At 37.9% G+C, this 22,217-nt stretch overlaps 1 protein-coding gene across 1 annotated transcript; it reads left to right on the forward strand.

Moving 5' to 3' along the window:
• The first annotated feature begins 8,615 nt into the window (after positions 1–8,615).
• LOC149847194 (aspartyl/glutamyl-tRNA (Asn/Gln) amidotransferase subunit B) lies at positions 8,616–18,996 on the forward strand. Its single transcript, XM_089998331.1, has 2 exons — positions 8,616–8,733; positions 18,454–18,996. The coding sequence occupies exon 2, from the start codon at positions 18,466–18,468 to the stop codon at positions 18,697–18,699; it is 234 nt and encodes a 77-aa protein (XP_089854457.1). The 5' UTR covers positions 8,616–8,733; positions 18,454–18,465; the 3' UTR covers positions 18,700–18,996.
• Positions 18,997–22,217: the final 3,221 nt, after the last annotated feature.

The following is a 22,217-nucleotide window of genomic DNA, read 5'->3' on the forward strand; positions in this document are numbered from 1 at the left end:
CATGGAGGTCTCACACCTATAGGTGGCTAAGAGTCTTTTTAGAGATTCCCATATCAGTTCTTTAATATGATGATAAATTGATCTTTGTGTATTTATGAAGTCTTGAGCATCCTCGTCCTTCTTTGGCCTAAGATCATAGAGTTGGCTGATTGTTGGAAAGGCATCCACTTTAAATCTGAATCTCTTGATAAATAGATTCATTAGAGTCTAGAATTATCAGATCTGATAGACATCCAGAGTAGAGAACCGAGTAAAAGCTTCTCCTTCTAAGCTCCTTAGGAACCTTCAGATCAATGCTCGATCATTGTTTAAACAATCAAAGTAGGCATCCAAAAACAAAGTGATATGTGTTAAGTTCCCAGTGCCATCAAACTTTCTGAAGGTGAGATCCAAAGGTTCAGTAGCTTGACCCAAAATGAAGTTTTGGATCTCATATGGTCTTCTCTCACCTTCGGTTCTTTTTATCTGACGAGTCACATTTTTTAGCTCTTCTTCAAGATTACGGACTCACTCCTCCTATTCACTAGGTCAGGAATCAATTTTCTTAAAACTGACATGATTGGATCTGAGATATGAAATGATCAGACCTTTCAAATCAACACTTGTTGTTCCTTAAATTTTTTACTTTGTTTGAAACATTTTAATTTGGCTTTATTTTCCAAAAATTTATGTTGTAGACCTTGCATTATAGTTCTCAAAACCTCATTGGAATTTTTGACTTCTTCTAAGATGAATTGTTCTAAGAACTAATCTGCAACACCTTTACCCTTTTTTGTTTCCTCATACTGCACTTCTTCCTAGTCCTCTACTTCTTCTGGTTCTGGTTCTAATTGATTCAAATCTTCCATGATGGGTTCATTGATGGATATCCCACTAAAAAGAAGTGCTCCCAGATCTTTTAGCGAAATCCTAGCTAACAAATGTCTTAACTTTCAAGTGCCTCTAGGTAGCTTCTCTAGATTTCTAGATGAATTTCGGGTTCTTAGAACCCTAACTCAAATCCAAAATCAAGAACCTTAGAGGATTGATGGGATCCTTTTGTAGAACCGTGGTTTATGATCTAATACAAACAAGAGTCTAAATGAGCCAAATAACATAGAGATCACGATTTCAAAAACAAGTTTCTTAGTTCTCCTCGAATGCTTCGCAGATCTATGAGGTATGCTCTAAATAGGTTCTATTTGGACAAAATTTCTCCACACCGGACCTTTCATAATATACCTAAACTAAAAATTTTGGTATTGCGAGCGGGTTACCAGTCTCCTTGGTCCACCACCAATATGCCCAAGTTGTATGCTTCTAGTACAAGTGGAGGATCTGAAGATCCAAAATTTTAGGATGAGTTGGGGGTTTTTGAAAATTCAAGCAGAAAACAAAGTATCTACAATCAAAGTCCCAAGAGAGAGGATAAAGCATTGAGAACATATATGAAGTAAGCATTGCCTTTAAACAAAGTGATTTCAATTCTTGTTGGAGGTTTGAAATTTCAATAAGAATTTCTAAGTGTCATGTGAGTCTCCAACAAGCTTTTCTAGGTTATTTTTCTAATTTTAAAACAATAAAGTAAACACATAATCTATTTATTATTTTTAGCGAGAAGAAATGGGAAATGCACGCCAGAAAACACTATGGTTTTGTATCCAGAATATTTTTTTATGCGAGAAAATAAAATGGATTAGATTTTTGGATCCTAATATGGACCTTATCTGAAAGGTATATCTGGGTCCAAACACCACACACAACACAGAAAAGTAGGATGCATATACGATTTAGAGGGATCAGTGCTCTAAAACCCAAAAAAAAAATGCAATCCAATTCGAAAATGGGATGTTTTATTGAAATTTTTCTGAGTCAAGAAACAATGGCAAATGTTTCTACTGATTTTAGACTCTCAAAATTATAGAATTCAAAAAAATGCCCAACAGAGAAAAGAAAAAAAAATAAAAACATCTTTCCAATGACATATGGAACACTAAAAACTGATAGACGAGTACTGAGATATGGCTCCACAAGCATTCTTAAAAATGGGTGTTGAATAGGCATTGAGATGCCTATTCTGATTGTTCTATTCTTTTTTGGCTACCTTCACCAAAAATAAAAAATAAAAAAAAATAGAGAAAGAAGTTTGTTATCTTTTCAATGCTACTGAAATCATAGTGATCCGATAAGTGGTTTGGGAGATAAGTCTCCAGAAATGCTGACTACTTGACTGTTTCACAACACAGAGAAAATATCAGTACCAGATTTTGAGTTAGAAAAACAAGCACTCCAAATGAGTTTTCGACTTTGCCACAAAATTAGACAACCTTATATCTGAATCTTAGCTTTTCAACAAGTCTAAAAGTGCAAGTTTTCGTTACTGAATTGTTGAAATACAGATAAAAGAACAAGTATTTCAATTCTGCATTTTTTGAGGGTCAGTTTGGGGTCGTTACAAAATAAGAACACCAATGTTTTCAAAAGAGGGCATGAACCATCGATATTTCTGTGGCAGCATTGGTGATGGCCCTATACTCGGCCTCTGTGCTGGAATGAGCCATAACATATTTTTTGAGCTTCAAGAGATAATGTGTGGCCCAAGAAAGACGGCATATCTAGATGTGGACTTTTTGTTATTAGGGTAACCGACTCAAACAGTAATAGAAGAAAAAAATAGTGATGTAGAGGCATATGGCTGAATTAGGAGCCCATAGTGGATGGTTTCCTTGAGGTAACGTAGAATTCTTTTCACCGCACTTCAATGGTCAATGGTCAGTTGATGCATATATTGACAAACATGATTCATCGAAAAGGCGAGAATAGGATAAGGGTCACGTACTGCAAGGCACCCACCACATTGTGATATGGTGTAAGATCATGAATAAAGGGTCATCAGTTGTTAACCATGCAGACAGAGCCATAGGTGTGCAAATAGGTTTGGTGCACCAAACATGGGCATTCTATGTAAAATGTCATGAACATATTTGCGCTAAGAGAGAAGGAGACCGGCTGGTGTGTAAACAATTTTAATACATAAAAAATAGTGTAGTCACCCAAGATCCTTTAAAGCAAAGCACTGACTTAAGCTCCTTATTAGGAACCAAATAAACGTAGGTGAGCTACCTATAACAAAGATGTCATCAACATACACTAGGACATAAGCCATTAGATTCAGTTTGCATAAAATGAAGAATGATGCATCAGCTCGAGATTACATAAAAATATTATTCACAATAGCATTATTTAGGCATTGGTACCACGTCTGAGGTGCTTGCTTAAGTTCATACATGTCTTGCTTGAGCTTACACACATGGTGTGAAAATTTGGGATCTCAAAAATCGAGTGCTTGTTCCATCTACACGTCTTCATTAATAAAGCCATGAAGGAAGGCATTATGGATATCAAGTTGTTGAACAAGCCAATGTCGACCGAGAGCTACAGAAAGCACGATATGAATAGTAGGTAGTTTGACAATAGGGCTAAAGGTGTCAAAGTAGTCAAGACCTTGATGAAATCCCTTTGCAACAAGGCGGGCTTTATATCACTCAAGAGATTTGTCGGCCTTTTGTTTAATGGGATAAATCCACTTACAACCAATTAAGTTCTAGGATAGATCAGGCGGAATCATAGTCCAAGTTTGATTTTTTAGTAGGGCCAAGAACTTTGTGTGCATGGCATCATGTCAGTGGGAGTGTGACAAAGCTTGTTTAAAGGTAGTAGATTTTATATTGGTAAAAAGTTCAGTGAGGAGAGCAACATGAAGAGGGTGCTTGGTGGCTTAGAACAGCTTGGGCTTAAGAGTCTCATCCTATGCATGAGTAATTATGTGATGAGTGTGTAGGGGGGGGGGGGGATAAGTTCTGTTACACTGAGGGGTGGGGATTGATCTGACCCCACATTGGCTAAGCCTAGAGGTTCAGAAGGGCTAGACAATATAGAGGTTGGACTCGGTGGGCTAGGTGAAATGACAACGATGGTTGAACTAGAGCAAGGAGAAGGTGGGCCAGGTAAGGAGATAAAATAAGATTGTTCACACTAGTTTTGTGTGTGGGTTGGGATATGGTATGTTGGTTTTGAAATGTGGAAGATCCCTCATCAAAGCTGACATAACGAGAAAAAATAAACTTTTGGGTTATGGGATTTAAACATAGATATCCATGATGATTGGGATTTTAGCCAAGAAAATATGATTGGAGGACTTGTAATCTAACTTGTGAGCCCTATACAGTCTAAGATAGGGTAACTTGTACAACCCAAAAGTTTTAAGAATTTATAATTGTGTTTAATGGAAGAGGGTTTCAATAAGAGATTTACGACAAAGGTTACACTACAAGAAAATCGTGGATTAGCGACGGACTATATCCATCACTTATCCGTCGCTAAGTCGTCGCTAAACTGTTTAGCGACGGATTAGCGATGGATAGAGGCCATCGCGATTTTTTGCTCGCTAATTAGCGAAAAAAACTTATCTGTCGTTAATTTCATCGCTAATTTGCGACAACTTAGCGACGTAAATTATCCGTCGCTAATCTGTCGCTAAATTTAAAAAAAAAATTGATCCCTGTTGGGCGGTATTCCGGTAGCAATAAGTCGGACTTATACCGCGCCCGACAGGCATTGCACAGAATGATCGCTTTGCCTCATCGTCGGACTTGTATTGTCTTCCGTGAACTGGTGCTCTTCGGCGTTGCCGTCCTCCGTGAACCGGCGTCACCATCCTCCGTAAACTGTCACCGGTGCTCTCCGGCGTCACCGTCCTCCGTGAACCGGCGTCGTCATCCTTCGTGAACCGGCGTCGCCGTCCTCCATGAACCAGCATGCTCTCCGGCATCGCCGTCCTCCATGAACTGGTGCTCTTCGGCGTCGGCGTCCTTCGTGAACCAGCGTCATCATCCTCCGTGAACCGGCATCGCCGTCCTTCGTGAACTGGCGTCGTCGTCCTCCGTGAACCGGCGTCGCCGTCCTCCAGCGATCACTCTGCATCATCGTCGTCCACCATGAACTGACTTGCACAGCAATCACTCTGCATCATTGAAGTCGGTTTAAATCGAGCGCGGTCAATTTAAATTTTGAACGGGGAGAGAGGGAAAATTTCGCGCTCTGTTTAAATCGAAAATTAGCGAGGGATTTAGAGAGGGAATTTTTTCGTCGCTAATTAGCGACGGATTAGCGACGAAAAAAATCCCTCGCTAAAATGTTTTCTTGTATTGAGAATTGGCGACAAAAAAATTGTTGTCGTTAATCCGTCGCTAATTAGCGACGGATTCATGAAGAAAGTTTTCTCTAGCTAATCTGTCGCAAATTTGCGACGGAAAAAATCCGTCGTAAATTTCCGTCGCTAATTAACAGTTTTCTTGTAGTGTTAGGGTAGGTAGATGGTTAATCAAATGAATAGCGATGAAAATTGCATAGAGCCAAAACTGGGTCAAGACATGGGTGTAAGCCATAATAGAGATATCGGTTTCGACAATATGTTGATCTTTGTACTCACCAAATACATTTTGTTCCTAAATATGAGGGCAGGACACACAATGTTCAATCCCAGAGTTAGCAAGAAATGTATCTAGGTCCTTAAACTATCCTCCATCATTAGTTTGCAAAAACTTGATTTTTATGACAACAATGTTCTCAACATGCATTTTAAATTTTAGAAATATAGATGTCACATTAGATTTATTTGTTATAAAAAAAATCCAAGTAAATCGAGAAAAATCATTCATAAAACTAAGATAATATCTAAAGCATTTAGTTCTAGTAACTGGGGCAGGTCTCCACACATCAGTAAAAGTTAAATCTAACGGTTTAGAAACTTGATGCATACTTGGAGAGAAGGAAAGTTTATGATGTTTCCCTTTTTTGACAAGCTTCACACACGCTAGAAATAACCTAATTAATGAAAGACAGCCTAAATTTAAAGATAACTTTTTGGACGATTTGCAAAGCTGGGTGACCTACCGACAATGCCACTATGAAGTGATCATTCATTTTTCAACATGAGCTTCTTTTCTGGGGCTAAGGTAGACATGGTACAATCCATTCTTGGTCGTTCCGCAGAGAATTTATTTTCTCCTTACTGAATCCTTAACACAACAATGAGATAAGTGAAACTCAACAACAACAACAATATGAGAGATAGGCAAACATGTCCCATTACCAACTTTAACTATATCATTGCCTTGATAATTTAAATAAAGTGATAGAGAACTCAAATCTGGTGTCATGTGATGTGAGGCACCTGAATTTGAGAACCAACTGTCACGGGTGACGACTCAGAGGTGGTGTCTCGCTAAAGTTGGCAACATTGACGATATGATTTGGTTTCTCACAATACTGGTAGTTAACTTTGGGAGTGTTTTGATTATAGGGCTGTCCATGATCACAGCCTCTAAATCGACCTCCTTGCTAAAAAATTCTATCGTGTCCTCAGCTAAAGTTATTGAAATTATTATTGGATCGATTGTTGGAAATTTGTTTCTGGCGCAACATCTAGCTGTGGTAGATTCAGCTGTGTGCTTCATCTGATAGGAGCATACTGTGAATCTGATTTATGGATATGGTATCTGAACGAGTAGACATTGAGACTCTGAAGGCTGCATACACAGGAGGAACGGCCTATAAAATAAACAAGACCATGTCTTTATCTAAGACAAGTTTGACTGCCATGGCTAGCTGGTATGCGATGGATTTAGCTTTTTGAAAAAGCTCACCAATGCTTTTCTCTCTTTTTTTGAGTGTATGTTGTTGATCTTTTAACTGCAATACTCGAGATCGAGAGTGGGCAGCATATGTTTCTCTCAAGGCTTCTCAGACCTCAAATGAGATTTTTAAACCAACGACCTGTGCACGAACAGGTTCGGTCAAGGAAGAGATAAGCCAGCTGAGGAGGAACTGGTCTTGGCGTTGCCATTTGATGAACTGAGGATTGAGTATTTGTTTTTCATCTTGTGTGGTGAAATTGGCTGGGTGTGGTTTGGATCCATCAATCAAATCATGTAGATCATACGTGATCAATTATGGGATAAATTGAGATTTCCACAGCAAATAGTTGTCAGAAGACAACTTGGTACTAAGGAAATATTGTATAGTAGTTGAAGCAGGTAAAAAATAGAGCTTATTTCTGAATTTAAACTGGATGATGTTGATGCAGCCATGATGCCCAGGCACGTGCTCTCTGATACCATAAACTAATGCAGTAATTCATAAACTAATGCAGTAATTGCGAAAATTATAACAGAAGCAAAAACACACAAATACATGATTTTTAAACGTGGTTTAGATCTAAATGATCCTATGTCCACGAACCCTCACCTCAACACTCAATGCTGAGGGTTGATCCCCATAGATGTTTATATAGAGTTTACTACAATGTCCTCTAAAATATGGGATACTAGAATAACAAGAGCCTAAGGTCCTGTATTTATAAAGTCTCTCTCTTAGAGAGAGGGTAGTCCCATTGAGACGTTTAATAAGAGAGTCCAAGTTATCTACTCCTTGGACATGATCTCTATCTTGAATATGTACAGCTTTTAGATGCTTCTTGATGTGTTGAACTTCTGGATGCTTCTTGATCTGATCTCTATCTTGAACGTGTTGAACTTCTGGATGCTTTTTTATCTGATCGATCTCTATCTTGAACACGTTGGGCTTCTGGATTCTTTTTGTTATTGGATCTGGAGTTGGATATCGGGTCTGGTATTCTAACATCCCTCAACACAGGGCTCCTTCTTTTAGTTTCTATTGAGCTGCCTGAATCAAGAAACTGGAGGATCTTTTAGTTTCTATTGAGGTGGGTGAATCTAGAAACTGGAGGGATATGGACAGTGGCTAGGATACCTCCCGTGTCTGCCCTTTACTTGATTGGGGTTCTCATTACGTTTGATTCATTTTTATGCAGTGTATAGCTGATTCTTTGGCCTTTTTTTTGTGGTTGTCGTTTGTACATAGCTTCAATAATGGGTAGGAGCCCTCTCTCCCAGCATCTTTCATCAAAAGAAAAAAAAGAGATGCTATTCTTAAAATATTTCAATTAACCCTTTATTAATCAAAGTAACTCAAATACTATTGTTTGTTGATTTGTTTAGTCAGCTTTCCCTTCATACATGATAAGTGCTTTTTTGTCAATTGTTTTTTGTTTTTTGTTGATGAGTGTTTTTCCTTTAAAAGATGAAATACAACGTCCCATAGGATTGGAACTTGCAACGTCCCAATACAAGGTGACGTGCACTCACTGCTCCTGCCATACAAGCGGAGCCGCTGTGTTGGTGCACATTGAAATCGTTTGCGTGATCGCATGCTCGGAGTTGCTTGAGGAGAACGCTGCTGGTGTTTGTGTTGCCCACTTTTTTATGGATCACTTATGCCAGTCCATCTGTCCCACGTCTTCTGACTGGAATGGTTCGGTTTCCTCAACGGGAATACGCACGCCTCTCCATTCTAGGCATGTATTTGTAATATATTTCAAAGGTTAAGTCGTATTTGTAAATGGGACAAAGTTAGATGTGTGTTTTGTAAAATTTTCAAAAAATGATGGCCATTGTGTTATTTGAGTAAAATGGAGGGAGATTTTGAGAATTAAGACCAAAGTAATGGAAATGCAAAATGCAAAATTTCCTTTTTTATTTTCTGTCGGTGGTAGACTCGGGCTTTGAGTCGGAAACGGAGCTTATCCAATCCCAAATCAGAGTTCTGAGTCTTGCTATAAAACATTGTCGTGAAGAACGATGAGAGAGAGAGGTGTCGACTCTCTGCATTGAGGTGAGGGCTTTCTCCTTCTCTAATCGGTTCGGTTCTTTTATTTTTTTATTATCTTTTCTACTTCGTGAAGTTGCCATTCCATTTCCGAGAATTTTCTCGGGGTTTCTGAAAGTGGTGCTCTCTCTCTCTCATTTGGCTTTTCTTATGGGATTTGCCGATGGGGTTCTCGTAAAATTTCGGCCAAATGGTTGATTCTAGTAGATATGCTGCTACCATCGTAGGGAGCCGTTTGGTTGTACGTGGCTGAAGCGGTTTGTTTGGATTATGGGCACCAAATATTTGATAAAATGATTAAATGAAATGTTGTATTACCTGTTACCATTGCTGACGGATGTAGTGAACTATGGAAAACTGGGGGCATTTATTTGAATGTTGTGGTTCTTCTTAAGGTATGGGCAATTGCATTTGAACTCTTTCATGAAGTACTTGGAAGAGCTGGCATTATATCTCATGGATTAGTGTGATTTGTTTTTTGCATCCATTTGAAAGTTAATTTTATTATTTGCTTTTTATTTGTGTCCAACTTTCCACTGGAATTAACTTCTAGCTGAACAATCTTTTTGAGATGAGGATCAGAATCTACAAAATGGGATATGATGTTCAATTTATTCTGGAAAGGAATAGGGAGAGTTAGCCACAACTACATTCGAGCAAAAAAGATTTTATAGATTGAATGAGCCATGTATTTGCTAGGGCCATTCCATATTTATATTTATTGTGGTTTTAAGTGCCTCTTGTGTTGCAATATAGTCAGTATGATCTTTGAGGAGGTAATTTATAAGACATCCTTTGCAAATTCTGTGCTTATTTTCATATAATATAATCTATCAAAAATTCTAAATAACCAACCAACATACATATGATCAAAATTTAGATATTTTTTCCAGATTTTGAGGTACATTTGAACACTACAAGTTTGAAGAAAGTTTTGGGAATAGTTGATGTTAGTGTCTTTAGACATCACTGACACTAGAGTAGCAAAAGTTAACAACGTGAACCATGCGTATGATAAACATGATAATGTTAAGAGCTCTAATCATGCAGGTCGTGAATGAGAAAGGAAAGAGTTGTGATGCAGGATATGGCAGTTTCTATGAAATTGACAATACGCAATCTCCAGATGATACATGGCAGGTATCATACTGATGACAAGAGGCAATCTCCAGCAAATGGTAAGATAAAGAATCCTCGCCAGAATCAGTGTGAAGAAGGGAAAGAAGACCAACATGAGGAAAGAGGGAGTTGTATTAAGAATGGCAAGAAGGTATTGGATCTCTCTATTGGTAAGAAGGATCAATGTAGAGAAAGGAAAGACCAGCAACTTCTAATTAACAAGGAAAGATATAAGAAGAGTAAGGATCTGAATCACAATTTAGTTACCAATTCTGATTGTGATATTTTTGTAAACAATGCTAGTGTGAAAAAGCATTCCCCCAAGGAAACACGTTGAAAGGAGATCTAACCTTGTAATGAATAAGGCTATTATGAATAAGACTTCACCATGCGTGTAGGAGGAGTGAGGTCTTCTTCTTCATGGATGTAGGTGAATACACACCGAACCACGTTAAACCAGAGTTCTTCTCTTGTGGTGTAATTGTTTTCATGGTATCAGAGCTCTAATCCCGGTAGCTTCATCTCTTCATCATGGCCTCATCAACCAATGTTGTTGCCTCAAGTATTTCGAAGTATCCCTACCCATACAATCTCAACCTAGCAAACTTCGATCAAACTCAACCATACAAATTTTTTGCTATGGCAAACCCAAATGCTTGGACTTATTAAGAGCCAAGATATGGTTCGTTTTATAGATAGAGAATACTGTATGCCGAATCAAACCACCCAGGCGCAGGATGGTCAAGAAGCTGTCAAGTCCAATTCGGATTTCATTGCTTGGAGAAAATCAAATTGTCTCCTCCGTGGGTGGATAACTGAAACCCTTGCTGAAGAAATCTTAGGCTTGGTGGTCGGCCTTTAGACATCTAAGAAGGTATGGAACGCTCTTATCACAGTCTTTGCTCATAAGTCACAGGAAAGAGAGTTCATGTTAGTTCAAAAGTTACAATCTCTTTGTAAGAAAGATGGGTCTCTGAATGATTATGTCAGAAACTTTAAGACTATATGTGATGAACTAGTTGCCATTCGGAATCCAGTTGAGGATAACTGTAAAGTGTTTTGGTTATTAAATGGATTGGGTTCAAGCTATGAATCCTTTGTTGTTGCTATGATAAAACCACCTAGGGAACCTTATGACGTTGTGGTTGCATTACTCCAAAACTATGAAACTCGATCCAATGCTCATGCCGAAGAGGAGGGTGTGAATCACCATGCTGCTTACATGGGATAGCATGTTGGAAACCAAAACAAAAAAAAATGGTTTTCTAATAAGAACCGGCAATTCAGCTTGAAGGGTCATGAGTTTGTTCAGGCTGGCCACTCGACCAGCAAAAATCAAAGCAAGAATGGATTCAAACCTGAGTTTAGAATAATCAGGCTGGATCCCCTTCAAATTAGCAGAAGCCTAGGAAAGACAAAGGTGTTCTTTGTCAAATTTGCAACAAACTGAATCATTATGCCATTAATTGTTGGCATAGGTTCAATCAAGCATTCCAAGATGATGCTATTCATCAAGCCCTCGCAGTCATGAAAGTGTCTGAAGGACATGATCATATGTGGTTCTCAGATTCAGGTGCTTTTGTTCATGTTACTTCCGATCCAAGTAAACTCTATAAACTGCATAAGGTTTGCTCTTCATGGGTCCTGAAAAAATAATGATTGGCACTGGGAGTAAGTTGAACAGCATGTATGTAAGGTTTGCTCACTTGAAGTGCGGTGATAAGTTCTTAACGTTGAAAAACGTTTTGGTAGTTCCTGAAATGAAGAAAAAATTAATTTCTATTAGTCAATTGACTACAGATATGTCATATGTTGTTGAGTTCTCATCTAATGGATTTATGATTAAGGACAAGGACAACAACAAGGTGATAACGTTAGGGAGTAGGATTGGAGATCTCTACAAACTCAAACTAGCAGCAAAACAAATTTTCTTCTCTACTAGGTTTCGTTTGGCCAATAAAGAGGTATGGCACCAGCATCTTAGGCATCCTCACAACCAGGTTTCTGGTAGTAGTAAAGACTCCACGTGTGTTAGTTGTCAGATGGAAAAGATGTGTAGACTCTCATTTCTTTCTATTAAGGATCATTGTCAGGAACCATTTGAAAAAATTCATTGCGATCTATGAGGGTCAACCTCAATCATCTCGGTTCAGAAATTTTGGTTTTATGCAATTTTTGTGGATGAGTTTTCTCGATTTACGTGGATTTACCCATTAAGGCATAAATCAAAACTTTTTTCAGAGTTTGTTGAATTTCACAAGTTGATAAAAAATCAATTTGAGAAAAATATAAAAAAAATTCAAACCAATGAAGGAGGTGAGTTCAATAGTAGAGAACTTGAGATTTATGTCAAGAACAATGGGATTCGTCATCAAAAGGTTTGTCCCAAGAAAAACAGGATGGCTGAACAAAAACATAGAACGATTACATAATTGGGTTCAACTATGATCTTTCATAGTAGTATTCCCACACGCTTTTGGGTTGAGGCCTTTTCTACTGCTTGCTAGCTGATAAACAGACTTCCATCTCCCAATATTCAAATGAAATTTCCCTTTGAAATATTATTTCAAAGAAAACCAAATTATAGCAGCTTGAGAACTTTTGGGTGTCATTTTCCATTTCTCAAGGACTATATTACAAACAAGTTTGAACCAAAATCGGTGCCTTGTGTGTTTTGGGGTTATGATGAAATTCATAAGGGGTATTGGTGTCTCTATCCTCCTATTAGGCGCATTTTTATTTTTCAGCACGTTGCTTTTGATGAGTTGGTTTTTCCCTATAAAAACCAGGACAACTTTTTTTGGTTTTTGAGTCATGTCGGGAGGTGATTAGTTTTAAGGAATGGGAAAATCAAAATGTGTTACATGAATTAAAATATCCTGTTGTTGAAAGTCTGGTTCCAAAAACTGCTGATAGTATGAAGTTAAGTGTTGGTGTTGTGTGCATGGCTGGGCACAGCGAGAACAGTGCAGACTCGTCCTATGAGTCTGCTATGAACTGACCTGGTCAGCATGATTACCAGCAACCTGGTATGCAGTTTGATGTTCACCCGGTTGAGAATACGGTTCAAACTGAATCTTCATTTCCTATCGATGATGATGAATCAAACAGTCAACCTAGGTCATAACTGGTTATTCCTAAAAATGAGTTGCAAGCTGAATCTAATATGCAGTCTGATGCTCAAAAATGAATCTGACGTCAATCAGGAAATCAGTAGTAGAAGTCCTCATTCTATGCTCACCAAGTCTAAAGCAGGAATTGTCAAACCCAATCCAAAATATTTCTTGGCCTTGACAATTCCTCTTGAACCTTGAAGTGTTAAGGCTGCCTTGAAGCATCCTGGTTGGGTCCAAGCTATGCGAAATCAGTTTGATGCACTTCACCAGAATGATACTTGGGAATTGATTCCCAACATTGCAGACATGAATGTGATTGGAACCAAATGAGTGTACAAAACCAAGTTAAAAAGTGATGGGAGCCTAGAGCGTCTCAAGGCTCATTTAGTGCTAAGTGGTTTTAATCAAATACCAAGAGTCGATTTTCTTAAGACATTCTCTTTGGTCATTAAACCTGCAAAAATCTGAATTGTATACTCACAATGGCCTTAGTTCATAAATGGGATCTTCATCAACTAGATGTTAAAAATGTCTTTCTCCATGGTTATCTTCATCAAGCAGTGTTTATTGAGCAACCTCCCAGATTTGTTGACTCCAAGAAGGCTACATGGGTCTGCAAACTTAAGCGTGCTCTCTATGGTCTCAAACAAGCACCTCAGTTCTGATATGATAGATTTAAGTCCTTACTGGTTATGGGATTTTTCTTCAATATTGTTGACTCATCGTTGTTTGTATGCCAAAAATAACAAGGGGACTATTATTCTCCTGTTGTACGTTGACGACATTATTCATTGGTAGTAATTATGCTTTTATTCAAGAGTTTGTGGATATGGTTAGCCAGGAGTTCAGTATGAAAGATCTTGGGTTGCTTCATTTCTTTTTGGATATTGAAGTTCACAAGTTTGCTAAAAGGTTGTTTTTAAATCAAAGACGGTGTGCTTATGAGCTCTTGGATTGATCGGATCCAAACCTGAGTCTACCCCTATGGTCTCTAATCTTCGACCCACTAAGGACGGAGAACTTGAGTTTTCTGATCGAACTCTGTATCGAAGTCTTGTTGGTGGGCTTTAGTGCCTAACTTTTACTCGACCTAATATTTCATTCAGTATCAACTGTGTGGGTTGATTTATGTAGAATCCTACCAATTTTCACTTTCAACTGGTTAAGAGAGTTCTTTGATATGTTCATGGGACCATCAATCTAGGAAAGCGACTTTTGGCTTAGCACCTCTCAAATTGTATGCTTTTTCTAATGCTGATTGGGCTGGTTGTCCTCTCACTAGGAGATCCACCACAGGTTATTGCATGTTTTTAGGAGCAAATTGTATTTTGTGGAGTTCAAATAAGCAAACCTCTGTTGCTCGATCCAGTTCAGAAGTAGAATATAAAGCCATGGTTTCCATTATGGCCGAACTCATGTGGCTCACTTTCTTTTTACCCGATTTGGGTCTATATTTACACAAGCCGCCTGTACTTCTGTGTGATAATCTATCTGCTCTCTATGTAACTATCAAACCTGTTTTTCACTCTCTCATGAAGCATGTGGAAATCGACTATCACTTTGTTCATGAGAAAGTTGCTTGGGAGCCTTGGAAACTATGTATGCTCAAAAAATCAAGTTGACATTTTCACCAAAGCTCTACCTAGGCTTGATCTTGTTCGCTTAGCGTCCAGTTTGTGGGGGCTAATAACGTTAAGAGCTCTACTCATGCAGGTCATGACCTGCATGAGAATGAGAAAGAAGAGTTGTGATGCAGGATATGGCAGTTGCTATGAAATTGACAATATGCAATCTCCAGATGATGAACATGGCAGGTATCATACAGATGACAAGAGGCAATCTCCAGCAAATGATAAGATAAGGATTCTTCACCAGAATCAGTGTCAAGAAGGGAAAGAAGACCAACATGAGTAAAGGAGTTGTATTAAGAATGGCAAGAAGGTATTGGATCTCTCTTATGGTAAGAAGGATCAATGTAGAGAAAGGAAAGACCAGCAGCTTCTAATTAGCAAGGAAAGATATAAGAAGAGTAAGGATCTGAATCACAATACAGTTACCAATTCTGATTGTGATATTTTTGTAAACAATGCTAGTGTGAAAAATCATTCCCCAAGGAAACAAATTGAAAGGGGATCTAACCTTGTAATGAATAAGACTGCACCATGCATGCAGGAGGAGTGAGGTCTTCTTCTTCATGGATTTAGGTGAATACACACTGACCCACGATAAACCAAAGATCTTCCCTTGTGGTGTGATTGTTTTCAAAACATAGCAAACAACAGGTGCTGGTTTATGACCAAGCTATGAAAGTTATATTATTCCATGGAGACTGAAATCCAATAGCAAACCAGGGTTATTCAAAGAATAGAATGCAAGGTAGTAGGACTAGTTAAATGAAAAATTATCTTGGTTGTTATGACATGAAACCTTGAAGGGTCTATTTGTTATTGAACTTGTATTACAAGTCAACAATCAGATTTTATAAAATAAAACACCTTAAGGTGTCTTAATATTCCAGACCTTGCAAGGTATGTGACAGAAGCTCTTATAACCAACTTTGAGGGGAAAACATTACAATGAAGGTTTGTTCAGTTAGAGCTATATGACAGAAAATACATATATTACAATTAGTCTTCTAACTGACTCAGTGCTATGCAATTGGGTTCAATGCTAGCCAATCTGTCAGTACACATCCAGAGCAGTGTTGTGACCAAGAACAGTTCGCTAATGCATGTTGGACTAATTTTATGATATTAATAGGGAATGTGTGTAAGTGCTGGAAATAGTAATGGCTAGCAGAGTACCAAAGTACTTTAAACTGGTAGAAGACATTCCATTAGTGAGCATAATTAGATGCTGCTCATTCAGTTAGCTAATTAATATAGATAATCTGTAGTGTTCTTCATTGTTTTGGATAAATAACAAGAACACAAGATGTGGATAGATCTCTATTGGCAGGCTAGACAGTAAAAATACCATCAAGCAAATGACGTACACAGCAATCTAACTGAAGATAACTAGATATTTCAGGGCAGTTAAACAATATGTCTAAGGCCTGGTGATTGCAGCTAGATGCAACACAAATTCTGGATTCATCTTACATAACTGTGACTGTTATCTTTTGTCCTACTGCAGAATAGAGTGTTCTCTTTCATATCCTAAGCCTTTATTATTGATTGATTCCTCGGATATCTGATCCTAAAATAGTAAGTCTTATTCATGATTCTTCATTGTTTGAATCTAAAGTGATTTGGTAGTTGCAGGAGCGCTCATACTCCTATTAACATGAAAACTTGTAGAAAGCTTCCATAGCCCAACTTTTTTCAATATTTAACAAAATAGCCATCCTCCGATTGTGCACAGAAACGGAACAACTGAAGAAACCAGTTCAATAGTACAAAATTTTAGAGAAACAGACCATATATTATGTCTGGAGCTCTAGAAATGGACTGAAATTCGTCTTTTAGAATAGTTTGTTTCACAAAATTTGTGGCAGAAAGAAGCAACTTGAGCAGAAATTGGAGCATTACCTGACACTGGTCTTAAATTGAGTTTCAATTATTAAAAGAAAATATAAACGCTTCCTGGAATTTCATTTGATGGGCGTGAAGTCCAAGAATTTTTCAGAATAGGTAGAAGCCTCCCAAATATGTTAGATTCCGAGTCATCAATATGAAATATAAATTAATGTTGAATTGTTTAACTGAATACTAAAGTTTTGAATAACTCTTGGATAAGCTGTTGAAACCATAAAACTTATCCTGATAACCAAGGGGTCTCGGGTTCGAATTCCATGAGGGCTATCCCCCAGCTTGCTTATAAAAAGTAAACTTTTAGGTTTGAAGGATCTGTCAAGGTTTGATATGTATACATCTTGAGCAGCGTGGTTGGATGAATTTGAGCATCCCAAAAGAGGAAAAAAGAAAAAGGGAAAGAAACCTGTGAAAATTGGAGGTCTGATATGAGTCATGACCATCTTCCTGAATGAACAAAGAAGAAAATTTCCAAAGTGCTTGCAGTGAAATGATTGTTTTGAGTTTTCAAGGTTCATGAACCATAACTGCAGCATGCATGTGCAGAAACTACATGGGGACCATATCAAGAGCTGTTATCTAGCAACATGCACCATGAATGGGGTACTAGTCATTAAAATTGAAAAGGGTCCAGAAACATAGAAATAGGTATTAAATAATGAACAGTACTGCCATTGACATTGCACCAAACAACTTGTCAATGTAATGCTGTCTTCTTGTTGGTTGAGGTCTATCGCAAGGGCTGGCAGGCTTATTCTGAATTCTTTCAAACTATAGGTAACAGTTGAAAAAACTTCTCTTGACTCATTCCTGTGCTGGGTCTTTTCCAAAGGTTGGGTCTTTAATGTTGCCAGTGACTGTAGTCACTGTAGAAAATATTCATAAATGGTGCTTTTAGAGCAAGATGCTCTTGACTTACTCCCATCCATTTGCTTTGTGCTCTTTTCTTATGCTGTTGCCTGTTGGTGTTGGGACTCAAAAGGAAAAGCAAAGGAATTATACCTAGTGTTCCAGTACTCATAGTTGTCCATATCAAGTCAAAAGGAAACATGCTAAAATTGTGAATGGTGTTAATGGGTCATGTTATCATGGTAGAGAATTTGGTTGGAGCAAAGTCACATATTATGTTGTCCATGCAAAGCATGAAGCTGATGGCATTTGAACAACTTTTGGCCATGTTTGTCACCTTATGAGGTGATGCTTTAACAACTACTGGTAATGAAAGAGAAAGCATAAGTGACGTCAATAAAAGGAGGAAATTTTTGACAACCAGAAATTCCATTGTATTTATGAGCCTTTGAGAAGTCATAATTCTTAACAAAGTGGATTTTGTTCGTCAAAAATCAAAGTCCAAGCTAGTAGAAGCACTTCAGTTGCTCCCATATGGGTGAATTTTTGAAATCAGTGGGAAGGTGAGTCCTAGTATGTTTTTCCATTGGAATGAATTTGCAAGGCTTGCTTGTATGAATTCAGCATGTCTTTTCATTTTGTTGACTAGCTCCTAATGTGAAACACATTGCATTGAAAGTGATTCACAATTGATATTTTACCTAATTTGAAAGCTTTCATTTTTGCCTAATATCAATCAATATAGTGCTACAATAGTTTTAGGTTTAGATGTTGAAGATTATTTAGTAATTAATATTCGAGTCTTTTCAGCCCCAAACATCATCATTGGTTAAGTTTTTGACCTGTGCAGGGGAAGATCTTTTTCTCAAGAAATTGATTGGGCTTGCTGGCTTCATTCCATTTTACATGTGTTCATGTGCTTGTACATGTGTTTTTTCTGTGATTTCTTTCCCTTTTGTCTTGCCCATTTTTTATGTTCATTTATTTAGTATGTTATTGTACCTTTTATGATTTTGATAGACCGGTATTGTTAGACATGGCTGCAGTGTATTGTGTTTTACTGACAGCAGTCTTCTGAACATGATGCTTATGGATGCAATATCTGGCAGTTCAAGCTTCACATGGGGAACAAACCGGCAAAACCAAAGAGGGAAGAGATTCTTGTGAAAGTCATGCCCCCAATTGATCAAACTTTTGTTCGATGGCTTGCACGAGACGTCGATAGGATCCATCGATTTGCTCCAAAGAACCCCCGTGCAATAAAACCACCTGAGCACTACATTGAGTACATGCGTTTGCAGGGATGGTTGGAAGTTGATTTGGATGATCCTGAGTTGGCTCACTTGTTCAAGTAAGAACTGTGGTATTACTTTTATTGGAGTCGCCCAAATTTCCATTCCTTTCTGATGAGAACTATAGAGTTGTTAAGGTAGCTTAAAATGAGTGGATGAACCATCCTATAGCAGTAAGGAGAACTTGAAGAAATGCAGTTGAGAGCTTGAGATTTGCAATGAGGGGACTTGCCTTAAATTGCTAAAATAATGTTGCGTAATTATCTTGACTTTTGAAATATTTAGGCTGAACCTTTTTCATGCGCATATGTGAAAGTTGCAAGAAATATTTAGATATTAGTAAACTGTTTCGATTATAAAGAAGTGTAGCTCAGAGAATTAATTGAACTGTTTGTGTGATTCTTCAGCCAGAAGATGTGCTGATGCTGTTAAAATTACCAATGTCTAAACCTATTGATTCCAAGTTAAGTGATTCCAAAACGAATAAAAAAAAAAACACTTCTAGTTTTGTATGACTGTGAGCATTATAAGATGGACTTCGATTTTTTTTCTATCCTCATCAGCACATCAGTGCATTTTTCATGTTATGATATAAATTGATGCCTGGCTTTGGTCCTTCGATAATGCCAATTTTTTTTTGCCCCATAAATTGCGCTCCATGCTCCTTTAGGGGGCCGTTCGATTGCACCGGCAGTAGTGTCTACAGGTCGCTGTGGTCCACGCTTCACTCACCTGGCACAGACGTTGACACACGAAATGCCTGGAACAAGGCATCCCGCATGTACAATGGAACAGCTTTTTGGTGTCTCGCTGTGTTCCACCTCTCTCCCTGGAGCAGTGGTGTCTGGAACACCAGGGATAAAAACCCAAAAAAAAATAATAAAAAGAAAATTAATGGAACGCCTAAGACAAAAACTTAACTTGTCCAGGATATCTCTGTGCTCGGCCAGGAGTGTCCAGGCAGGACTGTTCTAGACAGTCTTGTCTGCGCAATAAAATACCCCCTTAAGTTAGTCGGGTGCTTGTCACAATAATTCATGGTGGTTTAGGCTCTGATTCAAGTCTGGCTGATCTTGGCAGGGTCCAAATCGATCTTGGCTGAACCTGTTTGTTTGGAAAATATTAATGAATATAAAATCAGCTTCAAGCTGAATTAATGTGTCTTGATTAGCCTACTTGTGATCATGCTTTATGCAAGTTGCCAAATAGGTCCAAGGCACTCGATTTGGCAGTGCTCCAACGTTTGCAATTGAAGCCAGGTGGGCTTGTTCAGCTTAGGTAGGTAGGTAGGTCCCAAATGAACCTAAGTGGAACTATAATTCTCGGACTCATCTAGGGTGTTAAAACAAGACGATCTGCCCATGGCTCAGCGCATCTTCGGCTCACAAAGAACGTGAAGCTCAGCAAACCAAACACAAACAAGTGTTCAGCTCGGCTTGTACCTAAACTAGTAATAAATATATTTTACATATATTTTATATCATAAGTTGAACTCTTTCGGTTACAATGAATAAGTGTATATTTCAAATCCTATTATAACCTTGAAACAATGTTTTTAATTTGTATACGAGACAGTTTCGACAGGAGCCAGAAATCCAAGTTAAGGTATATATATATATATATATATATATATATATATATATATATATATATATATATATATATAGAGAGAGAGAGAGAGAGAGAGGGGGGGGGAGAGGAAGGGCACAGCATTCAGGTCAGGGTGGGCACTACCCACCCTGATCCAAACCCCATTATTGGGGATTTCCAGGTCTATGTAGCTTGGCCCCTGGTTTCTATCTTTGGCTCTGTAGGTCTAGAGTCCCAATTCTATTATTTTGAGTTTTTTGTCGAACCATCTCGAACTCAGCTTGTATAGCTCGTGCTTTTCATGAGCTCAAGCTTGACTCTGCCCACCGTAAGAACGAGCCTGTTTAGTTCATTCGTATGGTTTACCAGCCCTACAAAACAAACCTCGTATACGGTTCTGGTTAAATGGTTTTAGCATTTTTTACCTTGATGGATAGACAAAATCTCAGTAGGTCAACTTGGACCTAGGAAGTCTTTAGATTGCTTTAGCTTTTGGCTAGAAAAAAGAAAACAAAAATAAAAATGGCAACCAAATCTTGATAAACGGAAAGTCACAGAGAAACTTGATAACTGCACAAGATTTCTATTTCATATTCGTAGGTATGACAAGTAATCCAGTTGTCAAAGGAAAGTAGTCTAATAGAGATATATTAGGGAAACTAAGGAGAAAAATAAAATCGCCCTGCTTGATGTTTTTTACTTATTATTGACAAACAGATAAACACGAGTTTATCTTGGATTAAATTAGTTGTATTTAACATTATATGCATTCAATTTATTAAAATAACCAAAATACCCTTAAGAGTAATGGCATTTTTTAAAATGTATGGTTATTTTTTTAAGCATTATGAGTTTTTTATATTTAGAGAAAAATAAAAACTCATCACTTTTTTCAAAAAAGAAAAAAGTGTACTTATAATTTAAATTTATAAAGTCAAAAACAGTTACCCCAAAAACCAATCATGCATTTTAAAAAGTAGTAATAACATAGAGATGGTAGCAGTGGTGAGATGGTAGTAGTGGTGGTTTTGGTATTGGGGAAGGAAGTTAGATAGTGGCGGTGGTGGTGGTGATAGTGGTAATGGTGGGATGAGTAGTAGTAGTAGTGATGGTGGGATGGGATATGAGAAATAGGAAAAAAGACAGTCCCCGTTGTTTTTAAAAAGAGTGGCTCCTAGATAAAATTATGAAAATTATTTTGAAAAAATTAAAGTAAAACTACCAAACTTGAAAATAGTAACTATTTAAAAAATATATAAATTGAAAGAATAAGGTGGGCGAGGGGAGGACTATTTTAGGTTAACTCTTATAGTTGGGAGGAATTCAGAGCCAAACATCTAATGACGTTATTGGCTTATAAGTAGGTATTGTAGAGTCCGCTGCAGTTGTACATGTTCTCCGTTCATCTTCTCCAACATCAGCAACCACCATAGCTTCTTGCAAGTTGCTACTTTTCCTCTTTGTCTGATAACTCTTTCGATTAATACTTGTGTGTGCGTGTTTTATGGACACAGACGAGATACTTTTTTAGCGCTTTTAGGTCAAAGAAGCACCAATTTTAAGATCAAGTTTGCGCAATCTTGAGTCAAGTAATCAGCATCATAATAACTTTATAACAACCATCACCAATTCACCCTCTTGTGATGCAGAGAACTGCAATCACATGCACCCTAGTTCCATGCAACAGGATCCAAACACAAACTAAGCACAGTCTGTTTCTCTTCACTCTATTTTAGGTGCATCCTGGAAAAAGCAGCACTGGGATGCATCGTGCATGTAATTTCTGTAGCATCATCGTGAATATTACAACACATTTGGATGCAGTCATTGGATTTTGCCAAATTGGATGCATGTGGTCGGTAGAATCGTAGTGAAAATTGCAGACACATTGTCATCCCACCAACAAATTTGGTCCAACACTACTTGTGGGCACCACCATTATGCATGAGAATTTCTCTGCATTCAAGATAACTGCACACATCTTCAGCTGA

This window comes from Nuphar pumila, chromosome 2 (genome assembly GCF_984573655.1).
Source record: "Nuphar pumila chromosome 2, dmNupPumi1.hap1.1, whole genome shotgun sequence".
NCBI lineage: Eukaryota > Viridiplantae > Streptophyta > Magnoliopsida > Nymphaeales > Nymphaeaceae > Nuphar > Nuphar pumila.